This window comes from Balaenoptera physalus, assembly GCF_965194825.1.
Source record: "Balaenoptera physalus genome assembly, chromosome: 10".
Lineage (NCBI taxonomy): Eukaryota > Metazoa > Chordata > Mammalia > Artiodactyla > Balaenopteridae > Balaenoptera > Balaenoptera physalus.
In genome coordinates, this window is record NC_138889.1 from 19,666,591 (window position 1) to 19,687,609 (window position 21,019).

A 21,019-nucleotide genomic window follows, 5' to 3' on the forward strand; every position below is an offset into this window, starting at 1 on the left:
GATCACACAGCAGAGGGAGAAATCACTGAGAAGTCCTGAAGTGGGGACCCACCTCCAGGAGACACTTTCCAGGGCTGGCAGGCAGATGAGGGAGGGCCTGGGGGATCTGGTGGGCACAGGCTTGATCCTGCCCCTTTCTCTGCCCTGGGTTCTGGGGTGGAGTCTGGATTCAAGGGAAGCTGACCAGGCATTCAGCAAAAAGCCAATGCCAAGATCACTAAGATCTCTGAGCTGTTACCTCCCCACCCCGGGCAAGAGGGGAATTTACCTGTGCCGTAGAGACAAGCCCCCTGCCTGGGAGGGAAGGCTTCCACCTTTCAAAGAAAACACGAAACCTTTGTAGGTTTGAGCAGAGGAGACATGTAGGAGAAGAAGCGGAGATGGGGAGGAGAGGCTGGTCTTACGGTCTCCACATCCCCAGGAGCTCCTGTTGTCACTACCACACTGGCCCACATGGAGCTCTGGGCCATCACTCCCTTGGTTTCCTTTGGCACGGCTCAGACAGGCTGGAACTTTCAAAATGACTAGAATGTTAAGAGACAACCAACAAGAAACAAACGATAGATACAATACAACCTAAAAGCATACAGGCGCCACCGGCCAGCCGTCCAATTATTCCATGACTCCACGTTTGTGGGGACGCCTAGACTATGTCCATCCCACATCCCGTCTGAGGGCTTCTCCCTGAGGAACCCCTTCTTGATTCTTACACTTGTTCCCCTCCTGCTCCCTTGAAAAGGAGTTTCCCAGGCCGCAGACCATCAGGTAAAAAATGATGGGTATCTGGTCAAGCAAATAACCTCTCCGTGCCTGGTTTCCTCATCTAGAAATGAAGATAATCACAGTGCTTATGTCATAGCATTGTTTGAGAATCACATGCGTTAATATATGAGAAGTGCTTAGAATGGCAGCAGGCATATAGTAAGCACCATGTAAAAGTAGTCATGACAACGGTGATGAAGATGAAGATGCTGATAGATAGCCACACCTCTGCACATTGAAGGACCCTCCCCATGCCCAGGCAAAGAGGTGCCCTCTTGCAGAGGGAGACTTGCTCTGCCCAGGACTCTGGGCGTGGGATCTGGGGCTTCCAGACCCACCACCTCTACCCAGACCCTCTAAGGGAGAGCCACATCTGTGCTTTAGGGCTCCTAGGAATCTATAGGTTCTCGACACACATATTTTAAACATACCTGTTCACATTATTTTAAAGGTGAAGCTCAGTGTTTCAGGGGAGGGTGAAGAATGGCATCTCAGAGGGCAGTGCTCAAACTCTCCCATCAAACAAGAGCTGGACAGTGGGCCCTGCGACATTGTCTCGGGTACTTATTGTCCCTAGAGAATGTCCCAAGTGGAGTATCACCCTATCCCAACATCCTGTTAAAGTATCCTCCCAACCATATACTGTACCCTCTCCAGAGACACTCTCATTTTCCAGAATTTTCCAGCCTGTTCCATTTCCACGGATGTTAAATGCCTCTGATAGCCTGCCGTGTTGGCATCCGGCTAGGTGGGGCTGGATGTGCATCATTTATTCTGCTCAGAATATGGGAAGCACGCTGGTTTTGGAGTGAGAGAACCAGGTTCAGTTCCTGACCCTACCGCTTTCCACCTGGAGAAACCGAGAGAAGAGAGCCAGGGCCTGCTTGTCTGCATAGGCCATTTTGGCCTCACAAGCCGTTGAGGGGAGGCTTTGCCTCGTGCCTTTTCCAGAAGAGCAGATGCAATTGAGAAAGTGGGCAGACTCAGATCCCCGTTCTTGACTCACTCAGTCAACAGGTATGAGCACATCTGCATCCTGCCCCGTTCCTAGGGCCGGGCTCTAAGGCCTTGGCAGGGCCATTATAGTGCAGCCCAATGGAGATGACAAGGGAGCAGCCTCCACAGGAGATGTGGGAGCACGACGGGGCGCGGGGCACAGGACCAGGCCTGGAGGCGTTGGGGAAGGCTCACAGGCAGAAGTGATGCTTTCAGAAGAATTATCCAGGAGAAGAGCAAGGCACTTGCACTCCAGGCAGAGAAAAAAGTATGCAAAGCCCCAGAGTGGGCTGTAGGGACAGGGGCGTAGCTGGCTGGAGGTTTCGAGGAGCGGTGGCCTCTGAGGTTTGCTGTCACATTCCATAGAAATGAGTGTAAAATGTTGGGAACCGTGCCTGACACATGTGTACAAGTCATTGTTAGGATTTAGCCAAGGCAGCTTGAGGCCCATCCCACAGGTCTCATTCTGTTCAAGGATATTGAGGAATGTTGTCCAAAGGTGCGGAGGAAACAGCCCTGGAGTGGGGCTAGTATACCTGGGGGATGGTGCTCCCCCTGTTACTACATTACCAGGTGATCTTGGGCAAGTCCTTTTTCTCCTTGACCCCAAGTTAGTCTACCCTTGCAGTTACAATCTCTCCTTTCCCACTTGGTGTTTATCTAGTACTTTTTACATAATCATCTCCTCTTTTGACAAGCTAGATTGTCCCTTCCAAGGCAGCTCAGGAGAGAGCATAGGATGTGCTGCCCAAAGAGCTTGCTTGAAATTCCAGCCCTGCTGCATACTAGCTGGGTGTTCTCCTGATTTTCATTCCCTCATCCAGGAATGGGCGTAAGCAATCCCCTCTTGTACAATAAATGAGATAAAGTATGTGCCCACAGGAGATGCTCTATAAACAGTGGCTATCAACACACTTTCTTGAGCCTTTGATTCAGAAGCCCCTAACTGCGTTCTAGAGCAGCTGCTCCTGGTAACTCGGAGGAAGCCCCGCCTTCTTCTGTCCTCCAGGAAGGCTTTTGGGGGGCAGGGATTGAGAGCTCCCTGAAGACTGTGTCAGGATTGTTCACCACGGTGCCCCAGAGTCTAGGACAGAGCCAGACGCATAGTTAGTTGTCCAATAAGTGTCTGTAGAAAAGAAGGCAGGGAGGACGGAAGGGAGCAGGGAGGATGGAGAAGACAGCCCTGATATCGCAGACCTAGATCCCCAGGGGAATGAGAGCAGTTTGGAAATACTAGTCCTAGGAGGGTGCCAAGGTAGAGCACAGACCACGTGGGCCTGGGACCCTCCCAGTAGTGTCTTAAAGGTAGACTCTGTTGATGCCAGGGAAGCCCCGTCTATCCCTTTCCACCTATGCCCACCTCCCTGGCCCCCGGATATCCAGCTCCTGCCCACCTGGCCAGCGTGGCAACACGAGAGGTTTCCTGTCTTCTGGGAAAAGCTGCAGTTTCCTCCATCACTGTGCTTAAATGCCAGCAATTGGTTTTATGCCTGAGAGCAGCTAAGAGGACAGGGCTGAGAGTGAGCATTATAATTAGCCCTGCTGCCCTGCTGTGCCCCACAGAGTGGGTACTGCTCTGCTCCCGTCACTGGGAGGGGGATTTCCTGCTCCTCTTTTCTCCAATAGGTAGTAGTGCAAGTTGTGTCTCTCTGTCCTGACTCTGTCCTCAGGGATGGGGCCTGCTGCAACCTTCCACGGCTGCCAGGGCCAGCCTGCTGTGTGAGTGTGTGTGCCTGTGTGTGTAAATGGGAGGTGTCGGGGTGTGGGTGTGCATGGGGGGGGTATGAATGTGTGTGTCTGTCGGGGAGGAAGAGGAGTGCAAAACGCTCTTCCCGTGAGCTGGACTCCTCATTTTACACTGAACCAGGGATGTGTCGTTACACACCTTCCCCGGCCCGTCCTGCTTTTCTGAAAGCTCTAGCCCGGGCTTCCCTTCTCTTACTCTCTAAGTGCAACGAGGAGCAGAAATGTCTTCACTGCTTCATAGTCACCGTCTTCACTATTGTTCTTAACAGACACTTGCTGGGTCCCAACTCTGTGCCATACACCAAGGAGCAGCCCGGCTCCCCTAGAAACCTGGGCCAGGGCAGGGCAGAAGCTGAGCTGAAAGGCCTTAGGCGAGTCACTGCACTTTTCTGAGGTTCAGTTTCCTCACTGGTAACATGAGGATCGCAAGGTGTTCACACAAACGTTTTACAGGTGAGGGTTCAAAGCTGAGGCCCTTGAGTAAGTTGATCATCTTTCTTCTAACAAACTTCTTGGCGCAAAGTGGCCTTATGTGTCTAGGAGGAGAAGGGGCCGGGGCAAGGGCCTCAGACACCCGTGGGTACAGCTCCCCATGGCTGCCCCTCTCCTCCCTCGGCCAGAGCCCCACGAGACCCCCACGGAGCCCATGGCCCGATCTGCCCCGGGACACCGAGGTATAGTGTCTGAGCCAATCTCCTCTACTATCCACCCATCATGTTGCTTTGTCCTAGGTGGTGGGCGAGTGGAAATTCAGCAGGATTCACTGTGACATCTTTGTCACTCTGGATGTCATGATGTGCACAGCAAGCATCCTGAACCTGTGTGCCATCAGCATCGACAGGTGAGCCCAGCCAGGATGGGAGAGGTGAGCTAGACCATTCACCTCTTGGGCTGCCCCGCCTCTTCTGCAGGGTCAGGCTCTGTCCATGATGCTATACCGCTGGCTGTGTGCCTGTGAGCCCACGTGTTTGTGTGTGCATGTGTGCATGTGCGCGTGCACGCGTGAGTGTGTGCACGTGTGTGGGAGAGGACAGACCCCTTAAAGGGAGACTGTCTATAGACAGTAATGCTACCAAGAACACCCAGACAGGGACAGGCATAGAGGAGAAAGCTCCTGACCTGACTGAAGCCCTAGCCCTATCACTTCTTACTTATGTGACCTTGGGCAGATTGTGGATGTTTTCAGAACCCTAGTTTCATTGTCTAGAAACCAAGCATGATGGCACCTGCCCACATGCGGGTCTAGTATCTGATTGTGCATTTTGCGCCCAGCACAGGGCACAAGGCCAAGGGGGCCCAGGTTCTGCCCACCTTGCTAAGCTCTATCCCCAGAGCCTTTTACTAATTTGCACACATGGGCCACATGGGCTCCCAGAGGCCCTGGCTCTACACCCTTTGCCGGATTCTTGGAAGATGAATGGAACTAATGTCTCAGAAGCGCTGGGTAGGGCAACGTGTGGCATCATAAACAATTACCATTGTTATTATTTTCTGCTGAATGAGACCTAACCCTTGCTCTGAGGGTCCTGGCTACCAATCTATCAACAAACACTTCTACCCGCCATGGGCCCAGCACAGGTGCAGGGGATACAGTTTCAAAGGTGCAAAGACCCAGGCCATGGCCCCTCGAAAAGCCTAAAATCCAAGCAGGGAGACTGGAGTGGCAGATATGGTCCAGGATTGAATGGTAGCCGGTCAGTCATTAAACACTTGATTAGCAGTCACCAACTGTCCTTGCTGTCTGAGTTTGGGGCAGGAGAGGGTCGATTTAGAGTAAACAGGAGGTGGACCAACTTTCCATCCTCCCAAAGTGGGGTGTCTCTGTTGTGCCAATGTTGTGGAGTGAGTGAATGGTCCCTGGGCCTGCACCCCAGACTCAAGGTTCCCGCCCCGCGCCCTCACAGGTACACAGCCGTGGCCATGCCCATGCTCTACAACACGCGCTACAGCTCCAAGCGCCGAGTCACTGTCATGATCTCCATCGTCTGGGTCCTGTCCTTCACCATCTCCTGCCCGCTGCTCTTCGGACTCAACAACACAGGTGAGTCCTGCCTCTGGTTGCCTGGGGCTCAGCTGGCCCCAGCCCTGGCCCTGTGCAGGACGTTGAGGGAGCTGAACCCTGGTTCGGACATGGGTGGTGACCCATCAGGAGCCTGTTCGCCACCTCGGACTGAGGCCAGGCTGAGTCTCCTGGGCCAAGCCCGACTCCGAGTTGTACCTGGTAACGTCAGAGAGGAACAATGGCCTGGGGCACAAGGGAGTTGGGTGAGGAGTGGGGATAATGCTTCAGGAGGATGCCTGGCCATTTTCAACTTTGTTTGAATTGAAGCAGACCAGACAGCCTTGCAAAATGCATGTGTGTGCCTGTCTGTGTGTGTGCACACAGGGTAGGAGGCTGCTGGGCCTCCATCACCCCTGATAATAGTGTTTGTGTAATGAAGCTGAAGCCTCCGGGCTGGCCAAACCCAGGCCAGGCCTGAGCCACCTGGAGCAGGAAAGGTAGAAACAAGTAGGAGGCTAGCTCACTGTGACTGTGTCCTGTGCAAGGCAGTCAGGAGCGCCTCCGACAGAAGAGGCACAGCGACCGTCAGGGAGATAGATGACACCGGTGTGCCTCCAGAGACCATCACTGGACAGGACACAAGGAAGCCTTGAAAGCATGCGGTTCAAGATCTAAGTGTCATGGGAATTCCAAGAAGCAGGAATAGGGCTAAACGTGCTTGGATTAATCTGTAAAGGCCCTGGGAGAGAGGATAGACATCTGCTAGATCTGGAAGGGAACTTGGAAAGACATTGGAACACAGCTGAGTTCAGCAAAGAGGACCAAGTCATCTTGTCCCTAAAATTAAAAGGTGTCAGACCTCCCACCAATACACAGGAAAGGCTAACATAACAGGTTACTCTGCTTCTATCATTTTCTTCCATCATTTTTTCCCCAACACCATGGCGCCACTTGTGTTCTCATGGATGACAAAACTAATGAGGAAGTAACAAGGGGATATTAATGGAAACACTTGGAAACAGTCATCACAGCTTAGCTTTTTGCTCATGGTTGTTTTTAATACTCTGATTTATGCTGCACGTTTATTTACATCTAACGTTTCCAGGCCGCCTTAGGCGTCTAGTCATATTCTCGGTAACTGGGAAGGCACTGTGGCCCGGGGGGCCGGCCGACACACCCACCTGGGGCTCTCCTCCCCCCAGACCAGAACGAATGCATCATCGCCAACCCCGCCTTCGTGGTCTACTCCTCCATCGTCTCCTTCTACGTGCCCTTCCTCGTTACCCTGCTGGTCTACATCAAGATCTACATCGTCCTCCGAAGGCGGCGCAAGCGGGTCAACACTAAGCGCAGCAGCAGGGCTTTCAGGGCCAACCTGAAGGCCCCGCTCAAGGTCCCGAGATCCCCTCCCCCCATGCCCCTGCCTAACCGTGACCCGGGGGTGCATGGGGTCCAGGCTGGAGGAGCTCCGAGAAGCTGGGCGCCGGCAGATTTCAAAGGCTGGGACCTCAGTGGGCGACTTGAATCTCCAGGGGGCGGAGGTGGGGAGGGGGCGGAGACCACCTGAGAGGAGAGGACTTTGCATGGAGACCAGTGTCTGAACCCAGCAGCTCCTGGAACTCCACGTCTCTGCTGTCCTCCCTTTCTCCTTTCCTCACTCTGGCCCTTCTGCCTCCCTTTCTGTCCCTCTGAGGTCTCCATACCACCTCCTTTATCTCCCATGCTCTGTCCTCTTCTGTTCAAACCTCCTTCTACCTCACCTGCTCTCGCCTACTTCCCTCCTCTGCCTCTCTTTCTTTTCCATACTTGTGTCTTGTGACTTCTTCCCTCTGCTCAGCCCTCCCTGAGGAAGACAGTATGTGGGCACAGGAGGAACAAGAGCTTTGGGCTTAGACACATCAGGTTCAAATCCTGGCACCACCAGTTTTTTGCTGAGTGACCTTGGGCAAGTTGCTTAACTTCTCTGAGCCTGTTTCCTCATCTGTTAAACGTGAATCAAAATACAGATCTCACAGGGTGGTCTTGAGGATTCGGTGTGAGAGGGACTGAGCATGCCTAGTAGGGTGCCAGATCCTTAGCAGGTGCCACATAAAAGTCAGGGCCCTGTTGTCCCTCATCCTGCCCACCTCTTCCCATCACAGTACCGAACCTCACCCTTGCCTCGATTGCCTCCTCAGGCCCCCACCCTCCTAATGTCTGCCCTTCTCTGAGTTCGTGTGCCCAGTCTGACTACCCTGCATTGGGATTCTGTCACCAGCCCCCTCCCCGTCATGACCCATGTGCTGGCTCACTCCACAGGGCAACTGCACTCACCCTGAGGACATGAAACTCTGCACCGTTATCATGAAGTCTAATGGGAGTTTCCCTGTGAACAGGCGGAGAGTGGTAAGTGTCCCGGTCAGGGACCTGGACCCTGGTCTCTGCCTCTAGGGAAATGCACCTGCCATGATTCTCAAAGACCTCACCAGCTGGTCAAAGGGATAAGCACCTCCCAGGATCCCCCACTTTGTTTCAGCTGAGGCCAGGCTTACCACACACACTCGTAAGCAGGCATGGAGCAAGACAGCTCAATTCTGCAAGGCACAGAGAGGGACCCGTAGCCCAAGGAGATGGCTGGGAGAAAGGACTTGGCCATGTAACAGTAACAATAATAATAATGGCTATGACCATTAACTGAGCACCTACCATCTCCCTAGTATCTCATCAAATCTTCACGGCGACCCTGAGAGGTAAGTGTTCTTGATCTTATGGGTCTTCGCTTTACAGAAGAGAAAGAGGCGCTCAGAGAGGTTAGGTAACTCACCCAGGCCAAACAGCTAGTGAGAGAGTGAGTAGTCGAGTCCACACCTAAGTGACTCTCTGAAATCCATGCCCGTGTTCTTTCTACTTGCATACGCCGCCTTACAGACAGGCAGGTTCTGGGGCTGGAGGCTGGCTGCTGGGGGAGGAGGGAGCAGAGCGGCATGGGGCTCCCGGTGAAGTGCAGCGTGTAAGGAGAGCCCAGAGATGCAGAATCCCAGCAGACCCCAGGGTCTGCTCAGTGAGAGTAGCACTAGGGTCCAAGCAGCAGATGTCCCATCCCCTGGGGTGAGAAGAGGATGGGCCAGGGAATCCACAGAGAGCTGCACGCCAAGTCCAGGTCAGGTGTTTTCAGGAAGCAGGGCCCCTGCTCTTCACTTGAACATTCCCTGTTCACCTGCAAGGGCAGAACTCCAAGCAACCGTTTGAGATAGAGGCCGAGACAGGGACTCAGGATTGGGGCACCTGGGCACACAGTGAGGCTGTGTTTCAGAAGCTCAGGCTGAGACCCTAAGGCCTGGAATAAGGGAGCATGAGGAGGGACCTGAGGCCAGGGCCCTCAAGATCAGCCCAGCCAGGAAGATGTGGGGACCCAGGGGTCCACCCTTCGGCCCCTGCATCCGTCTACCAGGAGAAATGGAGCTCACCTGTGAGTGCTGGTACAGGTGCCTCGGGTCAGCCTGACAGCCCCTGTTTCAGCCTGGCAGGAAGAACAGGGCTGCCCTCGTGCAGTTAGAACATGAGGTCCTGGAGGCAGGCACTGAACGCCAATCAGTAACTTATTCCCGGCAGCCAGCTGGCGCCTGGCACTCAGCTGGCACTCAGCGAGTGTTAGCTCATAATAGAGAAGTGCCTAGGTACAAAGCCCCCATAGAATGGTGGTGGGGTCGCTGAGGCTGCCTGAGGATTGCTCTGCGAAGGGGGCCAGGGGTGACCTGGCAGGCGGGGACTGCCTTGGGCCCTGGGTCTTGCACCCAGACAGTCCCTGCCTCCCAATGATCTTCCCCCTTGCCTCTCTGGCAGAGTGACCCTGTGGTGCTTGTAGGAGTCTCCGTAGAGGGATAATGAAGGGCTGGATGGGGCTGGGTGAGGCCAGGTGAGGCCAGAGGGGCTGGGTGAGGCTGGGTGGCTGATGGCTGAGAACTTGCCTGGCTCTACCCAGAGCTCTCTGCCTCTGTGCAGGAGGCTGCCCGCCGAGCCCAGGAACTGGAAATGGAGATGCTCTCCAGCACCAGCCCGCCCGAGAGGACCCGGTACAGCCCCATCGCGCCCAGCCACCACCAGCTGACCCTCCCCAACGCATCCCACCACGGCCTCCACAGCACACCTGACAGCCCTGCCAAACCACAGAAGAACGGACATGCCAAAGACCACCCCAAGATTGCCAAGATCTTTGAGATCCAGTCCATGCCCAATGGCAAAACCCGGACCTCTCTCAAGACCATGAGCCGCAGGAAGCTCTCCCAGCAAAAGGAGAAGAAAGCCACCCAGATGCTCGCCATTGTTCTCGGTGAGTCGGCCCTAGCTGCTGGACCCCGGCTGAGAAATGGGCCCATCACTGTAGGTCCCATTACTTACCATTGCTCCCTAATCATGGCTGGTAGGTCACAGGACTGGCACTTTTCAGGCACAGGTCAAGCCCATTGACATATCTGACTAGGTATATTCTATAATTATGCTCATTTTAAAGATGCGGAAACTGAGGTTCAGAGAGCTTTTGTATCTTGATCAAAGAGGATACATGATTTAAACTCAGGCAGCCCCACTCCAGAATCTGAACTTGACCAGTTTACCATAATGACCCCCAGAACCTCGTGACCCTGGGTAGGTCATTTCTCTCTCTCATCTCCCCATCCGTAGAGAGGAGGTTACTTTTCAGGGTTGTCGTGGTCATCAAATGATACACGGTGGTGAAAGCATTTTACAAACTACAAAGCCGTACACACAAGCGTTGTTAATATTGCTATTGTTGAGGAATCAGGAAGTTCACTTGCCTCAACCAAGACCCGGTGGGACCAAAGCTGTGAACAGTTAACGGGGCTGTGAGGGGGCCCCCGATCTAAATGAGAGTGAGTGAGACAAGGCTTTAGAATAAATTCTCTTAGAAAACCAGATAATAAAGGTCAAGAATCAAGGGCTGGACTGATAGGGGTGATGGGGACAGGATGGAGGGACTGATGTGTCTCTGCCTTCCGGGCGGCACCCAGGGTAGTTGTGACACCCATCCACACCCACCGTCCCTTTGGCCTCCCAACAGTCCTATGACACGAGAAGGACAGGTGTCACTGTTCTGGTTTTACAAATGAGAGCTCGCGGTCATAGCAGGTTAGGGGACCAACCCATGATCACGCGGCTGGGAGAGGCAGAGGGGGTTCCAGCCGGCCCTCTGCTCCAGTCCTGGGGGGTCTCTGCTTTGCGGCCCTGCCCTTCCCAGGCACTGCTCCATCCCCGGGGAATTCCCCTGTGCCCATGTGGCATTCTGTGCTGACGGTGCCTCCCCACGGAGCGTCCCACCAAACAGGAGGTCCTGAGTTAGGCAGGCAGAGCGGTGGGCAGGAGGTCGGACTCGTGACAGCCTTGTGTCCCCAGGCGGGGATTAGCAAGGGGTGTCCACCAAGGGCTGGGGAAGCTGGGGGAAAGCGTAGCAAGAGCCTGGCCACTTGGGGACCTTGAGAGACTGGAGTTCAGATCTCGGCTTTGCCACCAAGAGTGGAGTGGCCTTGCGCACATCACAGAGCTGTTCCCGAGCCTCGGTTTCCCGCCTTCCTCGTGGGGATGCCAAGAGGACTAAGCGGCTGGGCATCCAGCTCCCCCTCTGGCCCCAGCCGCGCGCTCCCCACGGCAGTGAACAAACTCTCCACTCCCAGCTTCCGCGGAAGGTCGTCTCAAAGACGACGAGGCAGTAGAGTAGATATATCCATTTCTACCAGCTGACCTGTGTCAGGGTGTTGAGCGTTCGGATTTGTTGTCAAGCCCTTTATCCTCCCCTATGAGGTGGGTATCGTTATAGACACGGCACAGGCAGGAAAACGAGGCTGAGGGAGGGGAGGTGACCACAAACTGGGGTCAGAGGCAGGTCCAGCATCCAAGACCGCGGCTCCCCCTGCGGTGCTCTTGCAGCCTTGGTGCCTGGGCGGGGCCTGAAGCATGCGATCCAGGTCCTCCCCCTCTGCCCCACCCGGCACAGCCTCCCCACCCAGCCCCTCCCTGGCCCCCGGGCACCCCTGACTGCCCGCCTCTCCCCCAGGCGTGTTCATCATCTGCTGGCTGCCCTTCTTCATCACCCACATCCTGAACATACACTGTGATTGCAACATCCCGCCCGTCCTGTACAGCGCCTTCACGTGGCTGGGCTATGTCAACAGCGCCGTGAACCCCATCATCTACACCACCTTCAACATTGAGTTCCGCAAGGCCTTCCTGAAGATCCTACACTGCTGACCCTGCTGCCCACCTGCACAGCAGCCTGCTTCCCAACTCCCCGCCCAGCGGCCCTGCCTCGGGCCCTGGGAGCCGTGGGCCGGGTGGCGCAGGGCAGACTCGGCCTTCTCCTCGCCCGCAGGCCCCGCGGTGTTAGCTTGGCTCCACGGCCCTCACTGACCGCACACCCTCGCTCTGCCAGGGCAGTGCTAGAGAGCCAGGCACGGTGCCAGCCCTCGGGCCGGACCCCTGGCTCAGAGGCAGCTCACGGAGCCCCCTCCCACTTCCAGACCCCCTCTCCTTGGCACCAAAGACACAGCCGCCTTCTCTGACCTTTCTCTGGGGCTCTGGGGTTGCTGGGCCAGTGTCAAAGCTCGGAGGCCATGCTGGCCTGGTCTTCACAGGCCTGTGCTGGAGCGGGCAGTGGGGAGCGATGGACAGTACACACTCCTCAAGGCCTACACCAGGGAAGCCAGAGCTCTTGCCAAGGCCCCAGGCAACTTCAGGCCAGGGAGACCCATGTACATACCAGGTCTGGATGGACCCCAGAGAAGCCCAAGCCAAAACTTCACCTCTTCTCCCACCTGAGCCTGGCAGGAGCTGCTACTTCCATCCACAGCAGTGGGTCCCGACCTCACCCAGCTCCCCGTGAGGTTTCCATACTCCAAGAGCCCAGGAGGGTCTGCGGGGAGAGGACCACCCCTACCCCAAGCCCACTCTGCTGCCCCCCTGACGGACGTGGGTGCCTCTCTGTAGCAAATGTTGGGCCAACCTGGGAGAGCTGGCAGGGAAGGCGGGCACGTGACACGTCTGGGGCTTGGGTTGGGGGTGTCTGAGGTCCTTTGGGAGACTGCCCCTGACACCCTCTGCCGCAAACCACGTCCTTTTCTCTTCCTTTCGCCTCTCCGCTCTCCAGTCCTCTTGGCCCCTTTTCTTTCCACTGCCTCCGCCTTAGAGGAGCCCATGGCTAAGCGGCTGCTGAATACCGTTCGGCCTGCCCTGGCCCTGCCAGAGGGAGGAGGGGAAGCTGCACCTTGGGGGAGCCCCCAGGCCCCAAACTCTGTAACATCACTACACATGCTCCAAACTAATAAAACTTTGACAAGAGTCACATCCAGGGCCCCTCAAGTGGAGGGTGCAGTGTCACCTCCAATCTCTGCATCCGATGTGGCCAAAGCTCCGTGTCTGTGCTGGGGGTCAGAGTTGGAGAGGCCTTCTGCAGACCCTCCAGAGAAGGTGGCCCTGGCCACCACCAGAGCGTACAGGACTTTGGGGGAAAGGAGGAGAGGAGCTGCCCCAGGAGGGCCAAGAAGAAGACGTGTGTGCCTGTGTGTTTCTCCCCTCATCCAGTCCTCTCCTCCCGAGCGGACCTGAGCGCTCTCAGAGCTGCTGTTGGGTGGTCCTGACCTTCAACCACTAGCCAAGATGGAAGGGGAGAACATTTCCAGTAGGAATCCCGCGGCGTCCCCAATGGTCCCCTAATTGCCAGAGCAGCAGGGTCCTACCAGAGGCAAGCCAGGCTATCCCCACTTCCCTTCTCCTCCTCTCCAGGTCCTGGCACCTCTGCAGGCCCAGTCCGTAGCCCTGCTCGCCCACCAGTGCAGAGAAGGCTCTGTGGGAAAGGTGGCCTTCGAGGTGCGGCTGTGCCCACGTCTGTGTCTGCCCCTTCCCCTGTCTCGCATCAGGACCCCCTTCCTCTAGGGCAGGCGGGGAGGCCCTGCGTGATGTGGCCTGGTGTCCTCCTGCCTCTTGGCCTCCAGACCAGTCACAGCTCCAAGCCTTCTGGGGCCACGACTTGGCACTGACCCAACAACAGAAATTTGGCTTTTTAAAAATGAAATGTAAATCAACCCCGTGAAGGAGGAATATTCTTCCCACCTTGAGAATAACAGCGGTGATAACAAACAAGGTGCTGGCACCCACGGGCTCAGGCTCCGGGGAGCTGTCAGGGCATAATTTGCATGCTAAATACAATATTTTTAGCACCAAAGTTTGGAGCACTTAACTTGCCCTGAACACTTAATTATGGACTTTGATCTTCTCCCTGAACCTGAATGTAGCACGAAGCCCTGGGAGAGGCTCCTGTCCCCAGAATACCCGATTCCAGAAGGTGGGCAAAACAGGCTCCTAGTCTAGCTGGAGCGGGGGTCAATAACCCAGTGACTCCCTCCTGCGGAAGGCATCAGACCCCCAAGGGGGCTAGAGCCCCCCCCCCAGAGACCTCTCAGCTCTGTTACCCACCCCATAGCCATGGCGCGCGTGTGCACGCGTGCACACACACACACACACACACACACTCAGTCTATGAATGATCTTGACCTGGATGGGAGCTTAAAAGCTCATCTTATCATTAGAAATCTCAGGAGGTCACATAGGTTTATTAGCTGTGGGAGTTGTAAGAGATGACGAAAGGATGGAGAGAGAAGAAGAGAAGAAGGGAGGGAGGGAGGAAGGAAGGAAGGAAGGAAGGAAGCAAGGAGGGAGGGAGGGAGGGAGGGAAGGAGGGAGGGAAGGCAGCCTGAAAGCGGTTTGGAAAGAGCACTGACAGGGAGGAGAGGGGAAGAGGGCAGGCAGGGGCGGGAGGCGGGGCAGGGAAAGTTGCCCACAGCTGTCATGAAGCTTCAAGTCTTTCTTCCAGACAGCAGATTGACAGCTGGAGTGGGCAGGGGGAAGGCTGGGCTCCCCCCTCTCCCCCCTCGGTGCTTCAGGGGCAAAGAGATGGTGTGCGACCCAGGAACGCCAAGGTGGAAGGGGGCGGCCCAGGCTCTGGCTCTCTCGCAAGAGGCCCTGACAGCGGCCCCTTTGCCCTGACACTGAGGGCAGTAGCAAGCCAGAGGCTGGGCAGGCTGCAGCTCTGATTTTTCTCTCCTCACTGCCTTTCCCTGTGCTTCTGCCTCTGTGCTTGTCTTTGTCTGTAGAATGCCTTTTAATCAAAGGATCACTGATCTGCCTTTACAGAAGGGGGAGTCTGCACCCCCAGCCCCCTCTCCCAGAGCACAGCAAGGAAGCACCACTTAAGGCGTGAGCCTTCCTGGTCGGGCACAGTGGCGCACTTCACGTCATCCTCTCAGATGTCCGTTTGTGACTGCAAGTCTTCAAACTTCAGGCCCTTATTCGTCCCCTGGTGGGTTCTGGAGAAGTCCCAGGGGTCGATGGGCTGGGGAGGTGTCCTGGGAATTGAGAAGGCAGTAGTGCAGGATAAACTGCATCACCTTATCCATCCAGCCACCCGGCATTGTCTTACTCGGTGACTATTTATTGAGCAACTGTTTACTGTGCTCCAGACCCTGAGCGAGGTGCTGGGAATGAACAGTGGAAAAGGGAGTCAACGTCCCTGCCTTTGCAGGTTCACAATCCAGTGGACGCCGGGCGTTACCCACAGTCACACGATAGTGGTAAAAGCTCCTGGCAGAGCCCCGGCTGGGCGTGGCGACCACTGCCACAGCACACGCTGCCCCACCCCAGGGCGCTCTTCACCTAGATGATGAGGCTGAGTGGGAGACAGCAGCCCCGGCGTGCCTGGGCCCAGAACAAGTAGGTAGGGACCTGGTGAGGGCAAGAAGTGTGACGGTGGAGGACTTCCTCAATGGCGGGGCAGGAGGGCCCCCACAGAAGCAACCGCATAGCCTGCTCCCTGGTGGGCTCAGAACAGGGCAGTCAGTGGCCCGCACACAGGGACTGGCACACCTTGGGGGCCTTTCTAGCGTGCTCACCTATCTGGGCATCCCTTCCCACACCACCCCTGTCCCGGGGATGCGTGCCAGGCCCTGTGCCCCACTGCCTCTCTGCCCTCCCTGGCCCCAGGACCCAGGCTGTGTCCGTAGCCTTAGCAACCATCTATGCAGCGGCCACGGTGGGCCTCGCCCCAAGTGCTGTCCTGTCCTCATAACCCCCGGGGGAGGAGAAGCCTTTCATACAGGGAGGGTGGTTGCCCAGGTCTCAAGGCTGGTCTTTGAGCCCAGGTCTTTCAACTCTACATCTTTTATTATTCATCCTGCCCTTTCCCTGACCAGTCCCGGGTGAAGTTGCGAGAGGCTACTGTAGTCAGAAAAAAATTTTTTAAAGGAGAGAGAAAAAGAAAAACCATTTGGGACCAGACTTTTAGGATGCGGCCCTTGGGGTGACTATGATGGCCATTTGGGCTGCAAGAGTAAATGAGTAGGTGCTGGGGTGGGAGGGGCGCAGGTTAGGCGGAGCAGCTTTTAGTGGGGTTTCAGTAGTGGGAGGCCAGACTCTGGGCATCCATGCGCCCGAAGTTCCTCTCCCGCCAACCAGGTGCCCCTGGCTCTGCTTCTGGGGGATCCAGGGAAGCAGGAAGCTGGCAGGAAGAGAGTAGACCATCTGTGCAGAGGGAGATCCACTCTGGCTCTGTGGGGTTATTGCAGGCAGGGAGAAGGAGGCACCTGGTAGGAACAGCTTCCCGTTCCCTCTCCCATCCCACCTTTGCTACTTGGCAAATAAAGCAGGGTGAGAGCTGCTGGGCAGAACCCCTGGCCTGGAGGGCATCTGGAAAGGCCTTTTACGTGGTTGGAGCTGTGCAGCACCGAGTCCACAGGAAATGCTGTGTGACCACCACACTTGCCTGCACTTTCTCCAGTCTTCACCCCGGCTCTGTCCTGAGACCTGGAGATGTGTGTGTGAGGCTGGAGAGAGGGAGGCAGCCTCCCCGGAACCTCAGGGGCAGTGGGAGTCAGACGTTGCAGATGAAGCAGGGCGGGGGATGGAGGTGGTACCACCTGGGACATGGGAGAGGCAGGGGATTTTGTAGGAACAAAGCTACGGCATGCACAACTTCTGGGTTTTCCTGACCAGGCCCAACTCCAAACACTGTCCTGTTGGCCCCATGAGAGTAGTCCGTGGAGGCCAGGCTCTGTGCTGCATCCGGGGCAGGGAAAAGATGGAGTGGGCAAGAGAGGGAGGAGACTGCCTGGAGGAGACATGTTCTGTGGTCTAGTTCTCCCCGCAGCAGGTGCTGCTCTGGGCTCCAGAGTCCAGAAGCCCGCAGCAGGGACCTGACCCGGCCCTTCTCAGCCTCATGTACAGACCTCTGCTGCCCATCCCACACCCTACCCACTGTGCAGTTGCTGTCTTCATCCACGTGTCCTCTCTGTGCAGGCTGAGCCCTCATGCTGCCTCTGCCCATCGGAACATCAGCCCTGGACCCTACCCTCTGCTGGTAGATGCAGACATGGCCACCTTGCTTGGCTGACCTTGAACCCCCTGTCTGGCTCCTGGGCCTCTCAGCTGTGTGTCAGTCAGCAGGACCCACGGGTGGGGCTTGCCCTGCCCTACAGCTGACCTGACACTACTTTAGGTGTGTCCCACGAGGTCTCAGAGCCACGGTCCACACCAAGGCACTGAAGAAGAGCCAGCCCTTCCTCCCCTGGATAGGCTGGCAAAGAAAAACAGGCAGCCGCTTCCAAGAGCATCTTCGCCAAAAGGCTGCAGAAGGCTAGGTTGTCTGTGCCCCCTTCCAAGAGAAAAATTCCTCTGACTTGGGAGAAACTGCAAGAAAATACTGTGTGGAGTGCTTACTAACAGCTTTGCCCTTTGACCACCGGGCATCCGGGTCGATCATTACCGCAAGCCCATGAGATAAGCATTATCTCCGTTAGATGATGCAGCGAAGTCTAAGGACGTTTTAGCAGCCGAGGGTCACAGGCTAGTGGCTGGCCCAGCTTCAGAGCCTGTCCACTACCCAGCCCCCAACAGCTTCCCTCCTCGTCTCAGCCCAGACTGGCAGCTACCTCTCTCCCTGAAGTTACAGTAACAGCCCTGCTGCCTATATCCTATCCAGCAGGTACGGACGGAGTGCAGAGGGAGGACCGGGTGTAACGCGGAAATAAGCCGATGCAGCGATGCGCTCACATCCAGGCAGGAACCTCACCGCAGTGGGTATTGGGACAGAGTGACCATCTCCAGCTGGGCAGTCAGAGAAGGCTTCACACGCAGGGACAGGCAAGTTGGGTCTTGAGGAATAGGCAGGATCCTGACCCAGGAGCACAGCGCAGGGCGGGGAGCGGGTGGAGGGGGCCTGTGCTTGTGAGCAGAGTGGCAGGACCGGCTGTAGGACCAGGGGAACCCTTGGTGACTGCAGCGTGAGGTTACACAGGTGCCGGGACTCAGGGGCAGACGCCACTGGTTCCCAGAGCCGGCCCGCCTTCTGAGACATCACAGAAGCCTCTTTGGACTTCCGTGCTGCACTTTAACTCCTGTTGATACAGCTTGCCAACCTCCCTGTTCCTTCTGGTCTCCTGGCCTCACAACCAGGAGAAGCCCCCTGAGGGACGGCTCCTCCCAGCACAAAAGCCCTCCCAGGCAGAACAAACAGGGCCGCCTGCATCTCTGGGGACAGCCAGATAGGTGGTGCCGTCTCCCAGGGCCCTCCTTGGGGAGGGATGGATTGGCTCAAGCAGCAGCGCTGGGAATGGGGAAGGAGGCTCCTGTCTAGATGGAGGGCAGTGAGGGGGTGGACGGGATAATGGTGAGAAAGGACAGAACCAGAACAATGGAGGAGAAGCAAAGTAACGGGAGTCCCAGTGCCAGCCGGGGATGTGCGTGATCTAATTTCATCCCCTCAACAATACGCGTTACAAAGAGAGAGGCGGAGCTCAGAGTCTAGGTAAAGACCTCGCCCCAGCTCTGCCAGACTACAGGGCCCTTCACAGGCAGGACCCCTTTCTCCACCACCCGTTTCCTTACCCTACACATGGCTGAGGGGTCTTTGGAATACGTGGTTCATTCCGATGGCACCCTCCCTCTGCTCGGAGCTCACAGTTGACCCTCATGTTGAGTCCAAGCTCTGGAATCATGAATGGCGTCATGGTCTCCCAGTGAAGTACCCACCCTCCCCCGCCCCCGCTCTTCCGCTGTGCTGTCTGCGCCCACAAACAGCTTGATTGCTCTTTCACATTCCCCAGTCTCCCGTGCCCTGGCCTCTCCCGCCTAGCCCGGGCCTTTGCCCCTTGTCTGCTATGCCCTTGTCCTCCTCTAACATTGCAGCTTCCGGAAAGCCCTTCCTGATGAACCCCGCTCAGCTTGGTGACTGATTGGATGGGGGGAGAGGGAGAGGAAGAGTGTAGACCGGGCTGTCTGTTCACCAGCCACCTGTAGCTGCTTAAATTTAACTTGTCGAAATTAAACATTGGGTCCCTCAGTTGCATCAGCCACATTTGAAGTGGCAGATGTGGAAGGTTTCCATCCTTCCAGAAAGTTCTGTTGGGCAGTGCTGGTCTAGAGAGACTCCTAGGTTAGGAGTCCCCTCAGCTAAGAAGTACGAGGAGCAGGCTTGGGAGGGGAAGGGAGGCTCAGTTTGGGACAATGAGTTTAACGGTCTATAGGATCTTCACGTGGAAACGTCCAGTAGGAAGTTAGGGGTTCCTATCCTCGTCTACCCCAATCTCCCCTAAACAGGTTTGAAATTCAACCGAGATCCTCTCCTTGGGAATTGCAAAGGCTTTACTAAAATCCGATTCTAAACGTCCCTAGGAAACCTCTAGAAGGCAGCTCTGTTGAAATGGGACTCAGGGCAGATGCTGTGTGTGTCTGTAGGGTCTGTGTCTGGCTAGGGGTGGCTTGGGAAGGGAGAAGAAGGTGATGAAAAGCAATGATAGGGCTGTGTTGGCTGGAGCTGGCCTGAAATTGCGACCTCAGTTATCTCTTGGAGGAAGGGCGTAGAGAAAGCAGGGGTCTGAGGGTCTCTGCTTAGACCCTGGGATCATCAGAGTTGAAATGAATCCTAGGGATGGTCCCATGTGCATCTCCATGGGACCTCTGCCATTTATAGGACCATAGGTGCAAGGGAAAAAAAAAATCATTTACCTTTTCTAACTGCATTCTTCAAAGTCTTTCCTCAAACTCTTCCCAATAGGATAAGCCAGACACCACTGTCCTTCCGTGGTTCACTCCTGACCATTCGCACGAATTGTTCTGAGCTCGCTTGGCTTTGAACATGCAGCCCCACGCCCCTTCTCTGGCTCGCGCAGAATCCTCGCCTTGGAGCTAGACTCAGACCTCAGGGTGTGAGGAGAAGCAGACAGCACTGTGCCCCCTCCCTTTCCTCTTCCTGCTCCAGCGCGTTCTAGGAAAGACAGAACTCCCAGGGGCATTTTTCACTACAAGTTTTGCCCAAGGGTTAGTCTCAGGGAGAACGAGGAGAATGGGCCAGGCAGCTAGCAGGGAGCAAGAAGATGAAACAGTCCACTGAGTGAGCCTTGCCTCGGTCCTCCGGAGTCTCCACTCATCCAACCAGGAGAGGAAAAGACCACCACCCAGGCTGCTGGCTGGTGACTGTCTTCATGGTGATGCCAAGAAGGGCCCAGAGAGAAACCACGGGACGCCCCCTGGTGGTGGTCCTCAGCCCTGGCTGCTCTCCAGCTAATACCAGGATCCTGCCCTGGAGATTCTGGTTTAACTGGTCAAGGGTAGGGCCGGGTACTTTAAAAACCCTTCCATTCCTCCCCACCCTGCCACACCTCACCCAGGAGATCCTAATGTGCCGGCTTGATTTATAGCCTTTGTTCTAGGGCACAACCCCATTCAAAGCTGCTCTCAGGACTCTCTGTGGTGGCTGTAGTCCGTGGCTTGGTGGGGTGAAGTGTCCTTGAGGCTGGCACCACAGCCCAGAGACCACAGGATGGGAGACCTGTGCCACCAGCTCTGCTAGAACATACTCTTGCACTCAGCACGTCCGTGGGGCGACAGGTGTCTTCTGCTCCGCCTCTCTTACCCCACGCCCACTTGAGGCTGGTGACTGATGGCCCCGCGCTCAGCCCATGAGGGTGACACTGAAAGGCAAGCCTGCAGGTTGGCTGGGGTTGGAGCTGGCCAGTGGCTGGGGCAGAAGATTACTCTTCTCTGACAACTACACAACATCCTTGAGTTGGAGGGGCTGCTCCGGCAGTGTGAAGAGGGACAGAGGAGCAGGAGAGGACCCCTAGGGCACCCGTCCTGCTCCCACCCGCAGTCCCGCCCTGTCCCCTCCCAACGGTGGGCCAGCCCCGGCAGAGCCAGAGAGGAAGGAGAAGCTGCTGGCCGCTGAGCCCGGGACTGGTCACACAAGGCTAGTCTGAGCAATCCCAGGCCTGCCCCGACCCGCCCTGCAACTCGCAGACCAGGCCAGGCCAGATGATGGGGGCAGGACAGAGCTCCCTGAGCCGCTGCCAAGGAGGAAGTCCCTGCCCGGCAAGCTCCACACCAAGCCCAGATACCTCCCCTCCAGGTGACATCACCACCGTCCACCTCCCCACGTCTGCCCCCGCCTCCTCCCCAGCGGGAACTCACACACGATCACAT

At 56.3% G+C, this 21,019-nt stretch overlaps 1 protein-coding gene across 2 annotated transcripts in view; it reads left to right on the forward strand.

Annotated features, from left to right (window-relative positions):
* Positions 1-20,998, forward strand: part of DRD2 (dopamine receptor D2) — a 70,775-nt gene extending 49,777 nt beyond the window's left edge. Inside the window, exons 3-8 of one of the 2 annotated variants that reach the window (XM_082411142.1) lie at positions 4,236-4,345; positions 5,409-5,545; positions 6,709-6,899; positions 7,805-7,891; positions 9,488-9,815; positions 11,553-20,998. In XM_082411142.1, coding sequence (XP_082267268.1) covers positions 4,236-4,345; positions 5,409-5,545; positions 6,709-6,899; positions 7,805-7,891; positions 9,488-9,815; positions 11,553-11,746 — 1,047 coding nt within the window. In that variant the 3' untranslated portion in view covers positions 11,747-20,998. Of the gene's footprint in view, positions 1-4,235; positions 4,346-5,408; positions 5,546-6,708; positions 6,900-7,804; positions 7,896-9,446; positions 9,816-11,552 lie in introns of both variants that reach the window. The other variant, XM_082411143.1, reaches the window with a different exon arrangement.
* Positions 20,999-21,019: the final 21 nt, after the last annotated feature.